Source organism: Emiliania huxleyi, assembly GCF_000372725.1.
Source record: "Emiliania huxleyi CCMP1516 unplaced genomic scaffold EMIHUscaffold_97, whole genome shotgun sequence".
Classification (NCBI taxonomy): domain Eukaryota; phylum Haptophyta; order Isochrysidales; family Noelaerhabdaceae; genus Emiliania; species Emiliania huxleyi.
Genome location: NW_005194814.1, coordinates 42795 through 61815, shown reverse-complemented (window position 1 = coordinate 61815; position 19021 = coordinate 42795). Strand labels below are relative to the sequence as shown.

The following is a 19021-nucleotide window of genomic DNA, read 5'->3' as shown; positions in this document are numbered from 1 at the left end:
TCCAAGACATACTAGTTTTTCAAGGTGCTCCACAAGCTTAGGCACAAAAGATACGGCATTGCAGGCCATTTAGGATTTCTAGACGATCACTGAGTAGGCCAAAATCCCCACTGCGCACTGGGCCGGGAGCAACCTTAAGACCGTTTACGGAATTGGCGGCCCAGCAGCTCTTAAAACCGGCCATGGCAGGTTTTAAGCCGTTTAAGCCGCACCGGCTCCCCAGGGCCCACCCTTTTAAGCCTAGGGGTCCCCTAAGGCCAGCAGCAAGTGACGCGGTCAGCAGCAGCGCTCCAGCCGAGGAGGCTCAAGCGTCCGAGGCGAGAGTAGAAGCATGGTCAAGTGTTGTACTGTTTATGTGGGTGCACTTGGAGCACTTGGAGTGCAGTCGGTAACCGCACATCCAGGGCCGGGGAGCTAAGAAGCGCACCCAGCGGGCCGGATGATTGGCATCGGGTTACGGGCTAGAGAGCCCTAGCCCTGGGGGGTGCGCGTTCGCAGGGCCATAACACGGGTCTCCGAGGGTTGGCTCCGTGTACCGGGTTTCCCCTTAACTGCAGAACGCCGCCCCTCTACTCGGAGCTAGTAATACGAGAATACTCTCCGAGGGTTAGTCCGCGCTTTGGTTTCCCCTAGCTGCGGAGCGCCCCCTCTACTCGGAGCTAGTGGACACGACACTAGCTAGTGATACGAGAATACGTACCGACCCCACGCAACTACTCGACGATAATACGAGAATACGCAGTCCGATACGCAGCTGCGAGACGCCGCAGCGATGCCCACAGCCTGTCGAGCAGCTTCGGGAGGTGGCGGCAAGGTAGGCTGCAAGGGAGACCGGCTGCGGCGGAAGGGGCGAGAGCGGAGGGGGAGGAGGAGGGATCGCGGGAGGTGGTTAAGGAGGAGGCAAAGATGGAGGAAAGAGCGGCGAGGGAGGGGGAGGCGGCGAGGTAGGAGGAGGAGGCGAGGGCGGAGGTGGCGCGGAGGGGGGAGGAGGCGGTCAGAGAGGAGGCGGCAAGGAAGGGGCCGGCGGTGGAGGCGGCGGTGGCGGCGGTGAAGGGGGCGAGGGCGGAGAGGGAGGGGGGAGCGGTGGGGGAGGAGGCGGCAAACGGGGGGTTTGGATTGCAACCAGCAGCCCGGACGGAAGGAATCAGTCCTTGTAGGAGGGGGTGCGGCAGAAGGGGAGGCGGCGGTGGGGGAGGGGACGGGGGAGGCAGCGGCGACGGAGGGGGGAACAAGGAAGGGAGTGGCGGAGGAGGAGGCGGCGGGTGAGAAGGCGGTGGGGGGGGCGAGGGGGCGGCGGAGGTGAAGGAGGGGGAGGGAGAGAGACGAGGTTTGGAATTTCCGACACCCGGGTGAAGACACTGCCCAGTCCAGGACTCACGTGCCTCCAGCAACCGGCAGCCGACAGTCCAAGGTACCTGAGGGGTTAGGGGTCAGAAAAAGGGTCATCGATCTCACTCGGTAGCAACTTTCGAGCGCCGTACCCCCCAACCAAACTTTCGGTTATAATAACCGACGGAGGTCGATAGACCTAGGCAAAGTTGAAAGCAGTAACGGCGAGCACGTTTCCGCGATGGGAGTCGCCTGTCGAGCAGCCTTCACGGCGCGCATGCGCCGCGGGGTTGACCGACAGCCGCGCGCCTCGAGCCTCTCGCTCCACGCGCGGCACGACGCATCCCGCGCGCCATTCATCGCCGCAGAAGTATTGCGACATGCTGCACGACGCCAAGGACAGCGTTGAGAAGCTGGCGCCAATCGCCCAACAGCATGCCTCGGCACCGGGCAGGAGAGCAGGCTGCGCATGCCGATGCAGCAGGAGGTTGCCACCCATCAGGCTCTCACACCACAGCACGGGCGCCGTCGAGCACTCGCAGCTGCGCTGCACAATGCTCAAGCTCAGGATGCCCCCCTCGCCCCTGCTTCTCGCAGCTTTGCGCAGCGCAGCGAGCGGGCAGCGCCGCACCAGGCGGACCCATGGCGCGCTCAGCGAGCCGTGAGGCGGAGGCAGGCCGAGTGAGCGCGAGCCGCATCGGCGCCCATGTCCCGCGCAGCGGCGAGCGAGCGGCATGGAAGAGTGCAATGTCGCGCATAACGTATATCCGTAAAGCGTAATCCGGAACGACTCGAATCTTCGTTTTGGCGCTTCGTTTGCTCGTGGTGGGAGAGAAAACACTCCCTTTGCTGCCACTCATAAAATCGTTGGGTCGCTTCAGTTCACGAAGCCCGTGGGCCGACCCTCCGATTTTATGAGAAGAGAACAAAGGGAGTGGAGAGAAAAAAAAACGGTTCTGCCCGGACCCCGCCCCCTAGATGCTGAACGACTTCCTGCCGAGCCGGTCACGCGTCCGCCTTATAGGACACGCACGCGTCGACTCGGTGTATGCGAGTGGTGAAGGAGCGCAGCTTGACCTGCGCGCGGGAAAGGGTGGGGGTGTGGTCGCAATCGCAACTCGCCAGAGCCGGGCGGTCTGCGAGCCCGAGGCACGCGCGGGCCTCCGCCGCACCTCGTCCGACGTTGCGATGTGCTTCGGGTCCGACTCCTCCCACGCGCGCGGCACCTCGAGGCCGTCGGTGGGCCAAGATGAGCCGAGAGTGTCCGAGATTGGTGTGAGATTGCGTGCAGATTGGCCGGAGGAGGCGGCACCTCCACGTCGTCCGTCGTGTAGACGAGCAGGTCAAACGAGCACCTGCAATGAGTCCGTTCCTCGATGAGTTGTGAGTCCGGCGGGTCAAACGAGCAGCTTCGCAGGACAAGGCGGCGGGGCGAGCTCGTCCGCCACCGCAGCCCCGCATCTTTTTACGCGGCGGGGCGGCCATGGCACGGGCAGTGCTGCGGGAGAGAGGAGCGCCGCTCCAACGCATCTCGGCGCATCTCGGCGATCTCGTCGGATCTCCCGGCGGTGGCTCACGCGTCGTCCAGCAGCGGGAGAAACGTGACCGAGGCTGTGATCTGGCGCATGATGGCCTGCGGTCAAAAGAGGGTTCAGAGGGAAGCGGCGGCGGAGAGGGTGCGCTGGCCTGGCGCATGACTGCCTGGATCTCGCCCATGACCTCCTTCTCGCTCTTGTTCGCGCCGCCCTCCGCGCCCGCGCCCGCGTCCGTGTGCACGTCGAACACCCACCGCTCCAGCGTCTCGCCTACCTCGCGGTACGCCTACCTCTCGCGGGACAGCCCTCCTCCCCCGCGCCTCCTGCGCCTCTCTCCCTCGCCTCCCGCCCCCGCCCCGCCTCTCGCCCCCTTCCCTCCCGGGAAGGGGGCGAGGGCTCGTAGCGCCGAGCCAGGGTGCGAGGGTCCAGCGCCGCTCTCGGCCTCTCCCTCCCCCTCTCCCCCTCCCTCCCCCTCTCCCTCTCCCTCCTCTCCGCTCTCCTCCCCTCCGGCACCGGTCGCAATCGCGCTCACGACGACCACGAGCTTCTGCACGGTGCCGTCGCTCAGCCACGAAGACAGCTGCGTCAGCACGTTGTCCAGGTACCTGCCGGCGGCGATGCCGCGACCCCGAAGCGGTGGGAGGCTGGCGGCGGAGAGGGCCGGCGGTGGGAGGGAGGGCGGGCGGCGGGCGGCGGGAGGCGGCGCGCTTGACGAGCGCGTCGTCGCTGGTGACCAGCATGGTGAGACCGTACTTTGACACGCGTCGGAACGTCTCGGGAGGGTAGATGCCGCGCTGGTACAGGATGGAGTTTATGCTGTAGTCTGAAGACGGAAGCGGAGGAGCGCTGTCAGAGTCGCGGCGGCGGCAGCGGGCCGCAGAGAGGTGGGGCCAGTAGGCGCAGAGGGAGCGGCGCGGTGGTGGCCGCACTGAAGAACTCTGTGACGATCGCGACGCTGCCCTTGAGCGTGATGGAGGAGGCCGTTGCACTGCTCATGCTCAAAGGGCGTGGATGGCGCCTTTTTATTTTTGCGGTAGCGCTTCGGTAATCGAGGGTAAGGCTAATGCAAAAAAACTTGACCTAAGAGAGAGAGAAAACGAGAAAGGTTTCCCTCCTCAGAAAGGAAAAGAAATTTCCCGGCCCTCGGTCGTCGAGAGCGGCCCCCTGATCAGCTAACACGAGGCGGGTAAGGGCGTTCGGGCTGCTTCTAGCGGGCCCGCGGAACTTTTGCGCAGCCGCGTCCCTTCCGAACCTCGCCCCCTCGCTCCACAGCATGGCTGCGGCGGAAGCACAGTACGATCTGCTGGTGCGCCGTCGCGAGTCCAAGCAGCTGCCTGCTCAGCGAGCGGCGATTCCTCTCCCGGCTCCCCCTGCGCAGGTGATCGGCGGCGGCTCGGGCGGACTGGCCTGCTCCAAGCGCGCCGCCAGCCACGGCAAGAAGGTCGCCGTCTGCGACTTTGTCAAGCCGAGCCCGCCGGGCACGACGTGGGGTCTCGGCGGCACGTGAGCACCCCTCCTCCCCGCCCCGCGACCCCGCCCGTCCTCTCCGACGGCCGCCCTCCCTCCGCCGCAGCTGCGTAAACGTCGGCTGCATCCCAAAGAAGCTCATGCACCAGGCGCCACCTCCGGGACCCTTTTGCCACTCTCCACTCCTGCCAGACGGCCTGGAGCCTTGCGAGCCACCTCCAAGCCGCCCCTCGCTGCCTCTGCCGCCACCATCGCCGCCAGCCTCGGCGACGCGTGACATGCCCCCTCCCTCCCCTCCGCACCGCCCTATGCTCCTCCCCCGCCAGGCGGCGCTGCTCGGCGAGGGCATGACGGACGCCGAGTCCTTCGGCTGGGAGGTTGCCGCGCCCAAGCACAACTGGGAGACGATGGTGGGCAACGTGCAGGGTGCGCGACCGCCCCGACCGCCCCCGCTCCGCCCGCCCCCACCCCTCCCGCAGCCGCCGTTTGCTCCATCCTTTCCATCGCCGCCGCACCACCACCACCCGCGGCCACCACCCGCTGCCGCCACCACCCTCCACCTCCCGCCGCCCCCACCCGCCGCCGCCACCTGCGCTGCCACCGACGCTGCCGCCCTCCCGCGCCGCAGGCCACATCAAGTCGCTCAACTTCGGGTACCGATCCGACCTCATGTCCAACGGCCCCGCGCTCGGCTGGTACTCGCATCTCCTCTAGCCTGCCCCTCCCCCGAGCTGGCTCGCACCCTGCTGTCCAGGCGTGAAGTACTACAACGCGTACGCAACCTTCCTCGACCCGCACACGGTCGAGGTGACCGCGCGGACGCCCCCCTCCCACCCCCCACACACCTCGAAGACACCCTCCCCCCCCCACCTCCCCCCCACCTCCCCCCCACCTCCCTCCCACCCCACCGCCCAAACACCTCCTCAACACCTCCCAAACACCCCTAGCCACCCGCCCCCTCGCGCGTCACGCCGCACCGCCCGCGCCCCTCAGGCGGTCGACAAGAAGGGCAAGGTGACCAAGATCACGGCGTCGGAGATCGTCATCTGCACGGGCGGCCGGCCGCGCTACCCGGACATCCCCGGCGCCAAGGAGCTGGGCATCACTTCGGACGACGTCTTCGCTCTCAAGTCGCCGCCTGGCCGCACGCTCGTCGTCGGCGCCTCGTACGTCGCTCTCGAGTGCGCCGGCTTCATCAAGGGCGTCGGGTGCGCGCGCCACCACCCCTCACCCCCTCCGCCAGACCACCAGACGCCGCGACGGACTCCCGGCCCGAGGCTCTCGGCGCCACGGCCCGGTTTGTGACGCGGGCGGCTCGCTCGGCGGCTCGTGAATGACGCGTCCGCGACACGTCCTGCAGGTACGACACGACGGTGATGATGCGCTCGATCCCGCTGCGCGGCTTCGACCAGCAGATGGCCGGGCTCTGCAAGACGTACATGCAGGAGCACGGCGTGGCCTTCATCGAGGGCGCTGTGCCGACGGCGGTCGAGGCGACGCCCTCGGGTGCAAAGAAGGTGGGCTGCAGAATCTGCCGACTGTCAATCAGTCAATGACTCTCAGTCCTTCCAGAGGTTCTTCGCCGTCTCTAGGTGAGCTGGAAGCTCGCCGACGGCTCTGTCGGCTCGGGCGAGTACGACACGGTCCTCTTTGCGATCGGGCGGGACGTGTGCACGAGCGCGATCGGGATCGACAAGGCGACCCTCTCCGAAGCCGAACCCTTGAGACGCCTCCAAGCCGCCTCCCACACTCCTCATTGACGAGCGGCCGAGGCCCGAGCCGCGGCCGAGACACTTTGCTCGCCCCCCCCCCTCCTCTTGCGCCGACTGCACCCCTCCCCCCCCCCCCCTTTGTCACTCTCGCCAGGCGGGCGTCAAGCTCTCGTCCAACGGCAAGGTGCCGACGGTCAACGAGCAGACGAACGTGCCGCACATCTACGCCATCGGCGACATCATCGACGGCGAGGCGCTCAACCCGCCTTCAGCGACCACCGAGCTCACTCCGGTCGCGATCCAAGCGGGCAAGCTGCTCGCCGACCGGTTGTACGCCGGGAAGAGCGCGCTGATGGACTACTCGATGGTGGCGACGACGGTGTACACGCCGCTCGAGTACGGCGCGGTCGGGCTCCCCGAGGAGGAGGCGATCAAGCTGCACGGCGAGGACAACATCGAGGTGTACCACTCGTACTTCAAGCCGCTCGAGTGGACCCTGCCGCACCGCGGCGACAACGTCTGCTACGCCAAGCTCATCTGCCTCAAGCCCGAGGGCGAGAGGGTCATCGGCCTGCACGTCTGCGGCCCCAACGCGGGCGAGATGACGCAGGGATTCGCCGTGGCCATCAAGGCGGGCGCGACCAAGGCGCACTTCGACGACACGGTCGGCATCCACCCGACAGTCGCCGAGGAGTTCACGCTCCTCGCCACCACCAAGCGGTCGGGCGACTCGGCCGAGAAGTCGGGATGCTGAGGCTAAGCCCGCAGCCGGCCCTCTCCGGGGGCCGGGCTGCGGGCGCGTGGGCTCCCCGTGCCGCCGACTCCGCGCTGTAGCGGCGGCAGCACGGGCAGCCCGACAGTCTCTTTCGCTCGTCGCGCGCGAGCGACTCCTTGCGCGAGGCTCATGATGGCGGCGACACGGAAAAGCGGGCCCTCCGCTCGTGCGCCGCCGGAGACCGCCTCGCAAACACCAACCGGGCGGGAATTTTTGGGGGAGGGACAACGTTCGGGGAACTGAGAGTGGGACCTCCGGGTGAATCTGTCTCTGTGTGGCGGGAGCTGCGAAGTACTTTGTACGGGATGTTACACCTACGGATATGCACCCAAATTGTTCTCGATTTTTTAGACAGTGAAACTTTCTCCGCCACGCTCTGCCCGCCTCCCCGCGCCTCCGCGCCCCTCGCGCCTCGGCTCCGCGCCCGGCGCCCCCGCGGCTCCACCCCGCACCTCCGGCTCTCCGCTCCCCGTGTCCTGCGTCGACGACCAATCGTCTGCAGCTAGCCGCGACAACGACACACCACCATGGCGCGCGGTCGTGGCTGAGGCCGACGTCACAGGTTAAGGTTCCGGTGCTGTTCCGGAACCGTGAGAAGATGCAACGGCACAGTCGATATGCCTGGCACGCCCCTCGCGGCGAATAGGATCGCCCACACCTGCCGACGGGCGGGGACAGTCTCAGAGTACCTCTCTAGTGGTGCGGCGGTCCATCCTAATGCTGCCCGCCGTGAGTGTAAAGGGCGTGCCGAGCGCGGGGAGACCGACCGGGGAGAGCAAGTTCCACAGCGCTGCCGAGAGGAGGTAGGAGTAGAGGGCGCCCACGAGGAGTGAGAGCCACACGCGCCACCCTCGCACGACGAGGAAGAAGCCGCCGAGGGCCATGCAAGTGAGGACCGTGTTGAAGCCAAGTAAACCCGTGCTGACGAGGCTCGGAGACACGCCGGAGGCCACCTGAAGCGCGACCGCGACGCAGGCGCCGAGGATCATCATCGCCGCCGTCGTTGGCGACGACAGAAGTACCGCAACGACAAAGCCGGCGCCAGAGTACTCGGAAGGGCTGAACGCTGTGTTCCCTATCGTCACGAGGAGTGCCCTCCCTAGCGCTTTGGTGTCGTACTCGACCACCTCCACCGCCGCCCCGTCTCTCGGGTTGGGCGGTGGAAGCGCCGGCTGAATGACGGCCCCATTCACTGGAAAGTAGGCGAGCAACCCGCCGCTGCAAGCAAGCAACCATGCGTAAGCCGTAGCGACAAAGGGAAGCGCGAGGGGCACGACGCCAAACGTTGGCACGATGAAGTTGCCTGCCGCATTGGTGAGGAATGAGGACAGTGAGGCGAGGACTGCGAGGGCGACGAGGAGCGATGGAGGCGGCGCGACAGTGGACTCAAAGGTGGAGAAGAGGGCCAGAGCTTGCCCGAGTAAGAAGCCGGACATACCATACAGTCCATTGCGCAGCGCGCCCGGGTCCACGACCAGGGCGTGTGCGGTGATCGTGGCGGCCGATACACCGACCGTCGCGCACACGCCGGCAACCCAGCTATGTTGGAAGGACGCGCATAGTGCGACCACACCGGTGACGGGGTTGTTTGAGAAGAAGGCCTGCGAGACTCCGCGGAGGCACTCATCCACAAAGATTACTGCAGGTCCACCGCGGTCAGCGGCCTTGAGCAATCGTGGCATGGTGCCGAGCCACCAGGAGCCAGGCATCGCAGCAACCTTTGCCGCGCTCCGAGTCGGCTCTCTCCCGGAACCATCAGAGAGGTGCGATGCCGGCCGCCCAGATTCGGAGCCATAGGTTCGAAAGGTCCTGTCCGGGGTCTCCTCCTCCGTCTCCGCCATCTGCCGCGCTCTCCGAGCTACCTAGACATCGCCCCTGCTGCAAGCGCTCGACGCGTCGAGTACTTATGACACGCTTTTACTGAAAGTCGGTGACATTCTTGGGCTGCACAGATGTTTCCTCGCTCACCCCGTCTCGTTTCTCCGTGTTTCTCTAAAGCACCCTCTCCCTCTCTAGTTTCCCGAGGAAACTCCGTGGAAAGTCCTAGTCTGGACGGGTTTTTTTGTTTGCGGTATCTTGATGTATCTCTCCAATATCTGACTGTATCTCCCCGTATCTCCTTGCATCTCCTCGCATCTCCCCGTATCTGCCCGTATCTGCCCGTATCTGCCCGTATCTGCCCGTATCTCGTATCTCCTGGTATCTCCCGGTATCTCCCGGTATCTCCCGGTAAGCGGTATCCCGCCATATCCCGCCATATCCCGCCGCGGATACCGCGAAAAAAACCGTCCACACCAGGGATGTGGAAATCAGCTGGTTTGGGCCCAAAATCAGCCAAATCGGCAAATTACCTGGAAAACCCCGGGTATACCTGGAAAATACCCATTTTGCCGGTTTCCTCGGTTTCGCCTCAGATTTTGCGCCCCAGACCAGCTCTCAGACTCAGTCAGGGAAACTCGAGACGGTTTGGAATGCGAACGAGTCACTTGATAGGGCCGATTGCGCGATTGGTTGGGGCGGGCCACCCTGTCTGTCTAGAGATGGTTTTGTTCTGTCTACCGACCGGTACTCGAGTACAGACACCTGCGGTGTCTTACTTTTAGTTCAATCGATCGCCTGCCGCCACCATCACTGGGATTTCATAAAAAGAAAGCAAAGGTTCACGATTCCCAAGATGGGAGAAGGAGAGTCTCCAAGAGGAAGAGGGTTCGGCGATTTCTTCTCTTGCCGGTGTGTGTGCCAGTCCGCGCCAGTCCGCGCCCTTGTCGTGCCAGCGTGTTGTGAGAGAGGCTTTTTTTTCAGATTCTTCTCTTGACGCTGCGCCCTTGTCGTGCCAGTGTGCTGTAGTAGAGGCTTGTATTTTTCAGATTCTCTTGACGCTTCCCTGGGTTCCGGCTCCTACCCAGATAGGGGGTCTGTTGACCCTGACTCGCACCAAAACGCCCTACTTATCTACCTATCCCCAGGCCGCGCGCAGCGAAGCGAAAAAAGACAAAAATAGGGGCTACCTAACTATGCGGGGCCCTCTGGGGCGGTCAAAACCGGACCTACCTACCTATTGCGTAGGTCTAACCGTGGTCAACAGAACCCCTATCTGGGTAGGAGCTGTGAACAGAACTTCGCATTCGTTGGGACCCCGGTGTTGCCCCGGGGCATGTCTGACTGCTACCGCGCGACTTTGACTTCATTCGAGCTGGCATTAGATCTAACACAGGAAGAGAAGTCGAGTATCTAGATACACTAGTTTATCTCGGCTTCTCCACATGACCCAAGCATCTGCACCGTGAGGTGTGATACATTGGCGCGTAATAAAAGGGTCAGTCTGGAGTCGCGTGCCTCCACAACGGAAGAGCTACGCAGTACCTGACATCCCCTGGGGTCTTGCCACTAAAGGCGGAGGGTTGGGACTCAAACAGCTTGGACGAACTGCAGGTCCGGAGGTAACCTCAAACGTCCTGCAGCCGGCCGCGGCGCCGTAAGGGATCGCACCTCAGACCAGAGGTGGAGCTCGAGAGGGACTCAGGAGAGGTATCCGTGAGTACCCTACGATAAACTAGTGGCCTACCACGAGTTGGGGCCCCCACACCCCAATCGTTCGTTATCGGCCGTGTGAGTAAGTCACACACTCGTATCGGCCAAGAAGATTTTTCATACCCCCTAAGAGGTACCTTGTGCCAATGCTGGGCGCAGCCGAGAGATAAATTCTCCGCAAGAGAGCCTGCCAGCCGCAGCGGTGCAGAGCGCGAACTCGCCGTACTGAGCCTAGCGCAGCGCGAACTCGCCGTCTGAGCCTAGCGCAGCGCGAACTCGCTCCTATTCAGAAAGAAAGAAAACAGACACCCAAGGGAGGGATGGAAGGATGTTCATAGCTGCGCAACAGCCGAGCTCCATTTTCATACTGTTGTGGCCTAAAGTCTGCCCAGGTTGTGGGGGACACGATCCCGGCGTGAACACGACTAACTGACGGATCCGCTCCTGACAGTCGCACGCGCCGCAGTGCGATGCGACTGTCTTTGTTTGAAGTAAAAAGTCGAATCAGAGCCGTCGGCGTTGTCCCACGATTTTGTCCAACGGACCGCCCGTCCGGCACCGCTCCGGGACGCACGCCGGCGAAGCACCATCAAGCTGCTGTACGGCCCCGGCATCGCCTTCCCAGGCTTAGCTAGACTGAGAGATATTGTGGGCATGGTTGGTCTCTACAATATATACACTGACACTTTACCTCCCAGAGCTCGTCCCGGTCCGTCACGGCCATCCTCGGCCTCCGGAGGGCCCCCGGCCGCGGCGCGGTGCGGCGGCGTCACAAATCCGACCACAGAGCACCGGGACGCGGTCGGTCGGGCGATCTGAGGCCCAACTAGGCGTATGCATTGCCCATCCAGGGCTGTCACCTGGACCTATCAACAGGCGCCTGCGGCGCCGTGCGCAGGAGCTGCTGCTCCAACCTGTTCACGTAAACGCACAACCCCGGGCCCGAAATCGCACAGAGTCACGCAACACGGGGTCCCAACCTGTACCTGTGGTGGTGGTTCACACAAAACACACGGCCCAATACCGCACAATCAGCCTGCTCGCGCAACAACGCCCTCAGGCCCAGACCCTGCTCGAGAATGCCCTCGCGCTGGTGGGAGGAGCCCTTCGGTCACCGCTCCGACGCGCACCAGGAGATTCTCATGCTTGACGAGAACGAGCTGCACGAGCGCTTCCCGTGGACGGCTTCGCTCGTCTTCAACACCGAGATGAAGAAGGGCGGCTTCAGCGAGAAGCACGTGCCTTCCGACTCGTACCTCGTCGGCTCCAAGAAGACGAAGGGCGTGCCGGTGGAGCATCGCTGGGTGGTCGGGAACGAGCAGGGCGAAATCCTTCCGGCCTTCCTGTTGTGCAAGCTCCAAGCGATCGAGTCGGGCAAGGCCTTTGGCCCGCACGGCATTCGCACCGACGAGGAGCAGCGCAGCCGCATGTACGCAATGCTCCGCAAGGGCCAGCACATGGGTGTGCTCAAAGGGGGCTGCCGCGAGGCGCGCGAAGCGCGCCCCAAGAAGAAGAAGCAAAAGGCGGCTACGAACACTGCCGCGGCGGCGGCAGCGGTTCACGCGAGCGACGCTCCCGGCTGGTGTTCCCACCCCGAGCACGCGCACCTCGTCGGCGTGATGAGCGACGCGCTGGACGGCAAGTACGGAGCCCCTCGCAGCGCATTTGTGATCGAGGAGCGCCTCGACCGTTTCCCCGGCCTCGGGCTCCCTGGCGGGGCGAGGCACGACTCGCTGCTCGAGGTGAGCGGCCACAAGCTGCTGGACCAGGAGCCTGCTCTGCGGTGGAAGGCCGCCGCCGCCAGCGACACGACCGCCGCCGGCTCGACGGACGACGAGGTGATCCTCTGCGGGGACGACGGCGACGACGCGGAGCTGCCCGACGCGATCTACATGCAGGACGGGCGCGCGCTCGGCGCCAAGTACGAGCACGCGAAGCACGGCATGCGGCTCGAGGCGTGGTGGGGCCACGTCGTGGAGCGGCAGGCCACGGACTGGGTCGAGTGCGTCCTCCTCCTCGGCGCGGACCAGCAGGTCTGCACGGCAAAGTGCCTGCCGGCGATGAAGGCCGCAGGCATCGTCGTCATGCGGCGGGCCACGTAGGCGGCGGGCCCCGTGCCGCGCCGCACTTCCGGTGTAAAGAGGAGCGCTGCAGTTTGCGCAGCGTGGCGCCCCGTACTGTCTCGCGCCTATAGTCTCGCCTACTGTTCCCGCGCGCTCCTCTTCAAGACGCAATTTCTTTTTTCTATATACGGCTCTATCCTCTAAGTCTAACCACACTCCACACACAGCGAATCAGAAAGGACGAACGATAAAAGGTCACACAAACGAGGGGGAGAAGGACAGGTCGAGGTCCCCACCTTGCAGAGCAAGGATCGATCTATCCTAAGGACGATCAGGGACACAGGGGAACGGGAGCTGCAGGCGCGGTTAGGTTAGGTGTAGGTAGGAAGGCGAAGAACAGTCAGGCTCGGACTGGACACCAGGCGCGGGGGCCTCCCACTGACTGGTTGCGCTCTCTCCTGGCAAAAGGGACAGCGACAGTGCCTAGTGTCGGTCTAAAATTCTTAAAATTTCGTCTTGTCCTTTCGCCTGCGGAAACCTGCATGATTGATGGGGGGGAACCTCGCTGCATCTCCGTCTCGGTATGTCCGCGCGCTTCGCACGACTGTTGGTCGTTCCAGACGGCCCAGGCCGCAGCGACAACAGGCTCACGCGCGGCGGCAGCGGTGGTGGCGCCCTCGACGGCGGCCAGACCTGCGGCAAACGATGGCCCTCCGTCCGGCTCCTTGCCGTGAGGAAGGACTTCGCTCACCTCGGAGACGGTCAACAGCAAGCATACCGGCAAGCCCGCAACAAGTGGGCTGCAGCGGGCAAAAAGCGCAAGCGACACGAAAGCAAGCATGCTGAGCGAGCCACAGGTAAATTCTTTTCCCGACACTTTCCGACGGCCGACTGCGCGCGAGCCTCCTGCGGCGACGGCGACGGCTGCGGCCAGCGCTGCAGCACCTCTCCAAGCATTTGTGGCATCTGAGAACCTGGACCTGTCCGCCTGGTCCCGGGGAGGCGTGAGTCAGCTCGCTCATCATCGGATGCCCGCGAGGTGCTCGTCCGGTGGCCCGGAGCTCGTGACCTCAAACGATGGGGGAGTCGAGCAGCGGCGTGGCCGTGGGCACTTGGAGCACTTGGAGTGCAGTCATTAACCGCACATCCAGGGCCAGGGAGCTAAGAAGCGCACCCAGCGGGCCGGATGATTGGCATCGGGTTGCGGGCAAGAGAGCCCTAGCCCTGGGGGTGCGCGTTCGCAGGGAAAGGGCCGTAAAATAAACACGGGTCTCCGAGGGTTGGACCCGCGTACCGGGTTTCCCCTTAACTGCAGGACGCCCCCTCTACTCGGAGCTAGTGGACATTACACGGTACACCACGCCCAAACACAGACACTTGCTTAGTCCTCGGTCCCGGAGCTCCACTTTCCATCCTCCCGGGGCTCCGGTTCTCCCCGATTCGCTCTCTTGTTCGCTTGCCGAGCGTCATACGACGGCCGGTGTGGTCGTTTCTCTCGTTGTTGGTGTCGCTTTCTCCGCTGCCGCCTTTCGTCTTCGCCGGCTTCTCCCGGCTCCACCGGTTCCGAGAGTGTCGACGGCCCGGCCGAGGTTTCCCCGGGCGAGGGCGGTGGCATAGGGTCGCGTCGCCTCCCCGCCCAGGGAGGTCGGGCCGGCTCTCCCTGGTCGACGAGTCGCGCCCGCATCCGCGGCCTCTCTATCGTTCTCGGCTCGCCCCCCCCTCCGCCGGCTCCTCCTCAAGCTCGGGGAGGCGTGGCCCTCCTTGTCGCAGATCCCGGTGGTCCGGCTGCCACTGCGACGGGCGGGCCTTCCCCCGGTGAGCTCGTGCAGTGGGCGGGAGAGGGCTCTCTCTGTCGGCCGAAGCTGGCCTCTTGGCCGGCCAGCGGGAAGTCGACGCCGGTAGAGAGGCGTCAATGCATCCCGCTGCGGGGGATTTGGGTGCCGAAACGCCGTTTTTCTTGCATTCTCGGCGATCTGTGTTCGCGGGCCGACTCGCTGGCGATGCGCCTCGGCTGCCGCCTGGGCGGCGCGCGGCCCGCGCGGCTGCTGTGCGCTCGGAGGCTCTCGACGAGCGGCCTCCCCTCGCCGCTGCCGCCGCTGCCGCCGTCCCAGCCCACCGCCGCCGCAGGAGCGGAGTCCGCGCTGGCGCCCGCCGCGCCAGGGCTGCTCGGGCTCCCCTCCATCTACCTGGAGCTGTCCAAGGCGAAGTTGAGTGGGCTCGTCGTGATGACGACGGGCGCGGGCCACCTCCTCGCCCAGCTGCCGCTCGACCCGCTGCTGCTCGGCGCGACGCTGAGCGGGACCTTTCTGTGCGCCGCGTCGGCAAACACGCTGAACCAGGTCATCGAGATCCCGCGAGACGCGCGTATGGCGCGCACCGCGAAGCGGCCGCTCCCCTCCGGCCGCATCTCGCCCGCGCACGCGCTCGCCTTCGCCACCACCACGGGAGGCGCCGGTGTCGGGACTCTGCTCGCGCTGACCAACCCGACGACGGCGGCTCTCGGCGCGGCGACGATCGGGCTATACGCGGGCGTGTACACGCCGCTCAAGCCGGTGACGCACTACAACACATGGGTCGGCGCCGTCGTGGGCGCCGTGCCGCCCCTCATGGGATGGACGGCGGCGGGGGGGGAGCTGCTCAGTCCTGAGGCGGCGCTGCTGTCGGGTGCAGACAGACCTCCTCCCCGCTCCCTCCCTCCGCCCCTCCCCTCCCTCCCCGCTCCCTCCCTCCGCCCTCCCCTCCCTCCGCCCTCCCCTCCCTCCCCCCCCACACACACTCGCCGCCCTCCCCTTCTCTCCGCCGCCGCCACCCTCGCTGACAGCAAGCCTCGCCACTTCCACCGCCCCCCCGCGCCTCCCCCCAACCCTCCCCTCCCCTCTGCCACCACCTCCACCTCCGCCGCCCCCGCCGCCCCCACCTCTTCCTCCCTCCGCGCGGCTCCGCGGCGAGAACCGAACCGGGCTCGGGCTCACCCCTCGGCGCCTTCCCCAGGCGCGCTCTTCCTGTGGCAGATCCCGCACTTCCTCGCCCTCGCGTGGATGCGCCGCCGCCGCCGCCGCCGCCGCCAGGCGCGACGGATGGCGCCCCCCGAGGCTTCTCGGAGCCCTCCTGTAGGTACCGCGCCGACTACGCCGCGGGCGGGTACGAGATGCTTCCGAGAAGAGACCCGACCGGCCAGCGGACGGCGGCGGTGCGCAGCGGCCGCTCTCGCCGCCTTCTCCGAGGAGGGGCCGTCGGTGAGCCTTCCGGGCCCTCCCCTGTAGGTCTGCCTCGAGTACTCCTGCTACCTGACGGCGCTCCCCTTCGCGGTGTGGGCCTCCGGCCTCACCGGCTGCATGTTCGCTGTCGAGTCGCTCGCCTTCAACGGCGTCATGCTCGCCGCCGCCGCCCGGTTCGTCCTCGCGCCGCCGAATGCGCGCGTGCAGCAGGCGCAGTACGCACGGCGGCTCTTCTTCGCGTCGCTCGGCTATTTGCCGCTCTTCTTCGGCTGCTTGCTACTGCACCAGCAGTCGAACCGGCACGCCGCGACCGAGGACGAGGAGGTCGCCGCGCCGGAGGCTGCGCGGGCTCGTTTGCGAGAGGCGCGCCGGGCGGGCGGGCGGGGTTGGAGTTAGTGGGGGCTGGAGGAGAGAGTGGGAGGTGGGGAAGAAGAGGGCGGGGGCCCACGCTTCGCGCCCCGCTGCGCCGCAGGCGGGCCGGCAGTACTGCCTGCACGAGCAGCTCGAGGCGCCCTCGCTCTGCCCCAAGGGCGCTGCCGACGAGGTTGCTGCTGTGGCGCACGAGGTGGCCGCGGGGGCGGCGGCGGGCCTCGCCGGCTCACGGCAAACGCAGCCGCCCTCGTGAGGTGTGCGACGCTAATTCCGACGCCCTGCCGCGGCCGGCGTGCCGGTTGGTTGCGGCTGCGGGCAGCAGGAGAGGAGCGGGCTGTGCGTGGATGCATAGGGGTGGTGAGCAGTGCGAGCCGCGCTGTGCTCGTTGTGCCAGACGGCCCCCTGCAATGGGCGGTCTGCTTGCCCCCCCGATGGAGGCGTCCGGGCCCGTCGAGCGGCTGTGTATCGTTCCCACGTGCCGATGTTCGAATGCCGTCGCCGTGTCTTGGGCTCGCGCCACCACTCGTCGCCCGTTCGTGCTGTGATGCAGACACGCGGGGGGTGTGTGCGCGCGCGCCTCTGCGCGGTTTGAAGTGCCCGATTTTACTTGTCTTTGTGGCAGACTGCAGTGATGAGAGAGAGATAAGTGGGGTCCACGAAGACCTCTCCTCTAGGTCCACAATTAATATTTAGAATTTACGGGAAAAAGTGTCGCCCCGGGTGCCCGGACCAACTGCCCTTAGAGCCGTACCCCTTAGGGTACCCCTAGGCTTAAAAGGGTGGGCCCTGGGGCGCCTGCGGCTTAAACGGCTTAAAACCTGCCATGGCAGGTTTTAAGAGCTGCTGGGCCGCCGATTCCTTAAACGGTCTTAAACGCTTAAACGGTGCGGGAGAGCTCCCGAGGTCGATGGTCCGGGAGGCTCCCGGTGTGTAGAGTAAGTCGTAACTGGCTACAGTCAGCTAGCACGCGCCCCCTATGCGAGTATGGCTCCTGCCAGTGCACCAGACTTACAGATGTGTCTTCAGAGGCGGGTTGTGCCTAATAACGGCAGTATTGGAGAAAACGGCGCGGAACCCAGCGACGGGGATGCCGGCGAGGCCGATTTTCTTAAGGTTCCCCGGGCCACTTTCGGGGGGCAAACCCTGCCCGGCCCCTAGAACCCCAGGTAAGGCCCAGGTGTGGCCTAGGGCATCAGAAGGGACCAAGAGGAGTCCAGTCTGAGCCATAGAGCCAATGTCTTTGCCCCCGAAGGTCGCGTTCAAATGCCCGGAACGGACGTTACAGTGGTGTCCGGCCGGCGCGATCACCGAGCTGTGACGCTCAGGGAAGCCTGATGAGGTACTGGTTTCTTTGCCCAGGCCTGGCCTACGACCCGTGCTGGATCAGCTGAGCAAGGTTTGGGGAGAATCCCCCGGTCAGATCTTCAGATATTTTGACGGATGACCGAAAATGCTCGAGTCCGCAACGCCCACGGGGCGAATGCGATTGCCTGGCCCTATCGCCAAACGGCTCTGCTCCTCCTCTTGTCTGGCGGCAATCGCAAACTGCGGCACAGGCCGCGTTGGCGCAGAGGAGGCGGCAAGCCTCAACGCGCCTACCCGTGGCATACCGCCGGATCGGGCCAAGACTAAGGCTGCAGGCGTCGGCCCCGGCTGCTGCGAGGGCCCTCCCGGTGAGGTGTCCATCTTATGTGCAGTGGGGCTACAACTGTAGCGCGTCGGCAGGATCCCCAAAACCGTAAACCCCCCAAAATTGAATTCGACGGAGCAAAGCTCCCCCCCCCCGCAACAATTAAACCGCCATAAACATCATTGTGCAGGGGCTCCAGGCCCCAAATGACGTGTGTGAGTGTTAGAGTTGTTGGTGTGTTGTGTGTGTGAGATCTCTCTCTCTCTCTCTCTCTCTCTCTCTCTCTCTCTCTCTCTCTCTCTCTCTCTCTGCATGTCCGCATGTCCGCATGTGCCGGTTTTTGGGGCTTGTTTGTGCGCGCCGTGGCACCAGTGGCAGTGGCGGCGGGCGTGCCGCGGCGAGTGACAGTGAGGCTGCTGCCGGGCGCGCAACACTCGACAAGGTCAGTGTTGGGTGAACTGTTGGCGCGAAAAGCCAAACGAAAAAAAAACGTGGTCTGACTATCCCGAATTTCTCTTTAGCTCGGTCGGTCACACCGCCATCACCGCCGACGTCTCACAGTGAGATGATGGAGGAGGGGGGACGACACTGCTCCACAGCAGCGTGCACCTCGATCCTGAGAGAGAGATTTTTAGAAGGCAAGCCAACAAGAAATCTGGCACTGACAGTGATTTGGGCTCGGCAGCTTGTCGACTACCAGCCGAAGCCGGAGTCGGAACCCGTAGCCGATATGGTCGCCTCCGGCTCCGGCTCCGGCTCCCCCTGACGCCTGACTGAGAGACTGAGCCGACACTGGCGCATCTCATCTCTATGTGGACTTGCAGCGCGCAGCGCAAGCGCTCTCAAGCGGGAGAGAAAACTAAAGATGCTCCTCATAAATTTCACCTATTTTTTGCCTCTTACTAGCTCCGCTGCGACACGTGGACGTGTGCGCACTGCCGGCCGGCACCGGCACAGGCGGAATAGAGCCACCTTCATGTGGACGCATGAGTCTTGGTCGGAGGAGGAGTCGTCGGAGGAGAAAAAGCGGCGTCCCAGCCCACGCGGTCGGCCGACACCTTTCGCTTGCGGCCAGTCACCGCCGGCGCCTCGAACGTGGACTCGTAGCCCGATTCAGCCGTCTGGCGTCTCGCCTCGAACGTGGACTCGTAGTCCGATTCAGCCATATTTGGCGTCTCACCTTATGTTTTCCGTCTGACTCCCTTGAGCGGCGGCGACTCTCGTTCGGGACTTAGAATTCATGCGGGATTACACGCCGACTTTCGGCACTTCATTTTTCGTATTTCTTCTTTTTTCACCCCTGTCGTCATATTTCTCATCTTATTGCACTACTAGTACCACACACCTGGCTCCTCTGCGCTAGCTAGGTAGGGCTGCCCTAGCTAGGGG

General features: G+C 64.8%; 4 protein-coding genes across 4 annotated transcripts; 3 read left to right on the top strand and 1 right to left on the bottom strand.

Moving 5' to 3' along the window:
* Positions 1-2334: 2334 nt before the first annotated feature.
* EMIHUDRAFT_69270 (hypothetical protein) lies at positions 2335-3860 on the bottom strand (the record flags this gene model as incomplete). The annotated part of the gene is made up of 9 exons (XM_005756407.1): positions 2335-2406; positions 2502-2555; positions 2642-2684; positions 2907-2962; positions 3028-3134; positions 3378-3469; positions 3492-3508; positions 3578-3687; positions 3794-3860. 9 exons carry the CDS (start codon positions 3858-3860, stop codon positions 2335-2337), a joined length of 618 nt encoding a protein of 205 aa, XP_005756464.1.
* A 158-nt stretch (positions 3861-4018) lies between these two features.
* TXR1 (thioredoxin reductase) lies at positions 4019-7156 on the top strand. The gene is made up of 10 exons (XM_005756406.1): positions 4019-4170; positions 4243-4367; positions 4438-4480; positions 4658-4757; positions 4960-5010; positions 5086-5138; positions 5325-5539; positions 5692-5848; positions 5924-6028; positions 6198-7156. The coding sequence occupies exons 1-10, from the start codon at positions 4138-4140 to the stop codon at positions 6795-6797; spliced, it is 1482 nt and encodes a 493-aa protein (XP_005756463.1). The 5' UTR covers positions 4019-4137; the 3' UTR covers positions 6798-7156.
* A 4272-nt stretch (positions 7157-11428) lies between these two features.
* On the top strand, positions 11429-12451 carry EMIHUDRAFT_107888 (hypothetical protein; the record flags this gene model as incomplete). The annotated part of the gene is made up of 1 exon (XM_005756405.1): positions 11429-12451. One exon carries the CDS (start codon positions 11429-11431, stop codon positions 12449-12451), a length of 1023 nt encoding a protein of 340 aa, XP_005756462.1.
* A 1961-nt stretch (positions 12452-14412) lies between these two features.
* Positions 14413-16255, top strand: EMIHUDRAFT_466261 (protoheme IX farnesyltransferase; the record flags this gene model as incomplete). The annotated part of the gene is made up of 5 exons (XM_005756404.1): positions 14413-15076; positions 15404-15452; positions 15527-15602; positions 15676-15954; positions 16103-16255. 5 exons carry the CDS (start codon positions 14413-14415, stop codon positions 16253-16255), a joined length of 1221 nt encoding a protein of 406 aa, XP_005756461.1.
* Positions 16256-19021: the final 2766 nt, after the last annotated feature.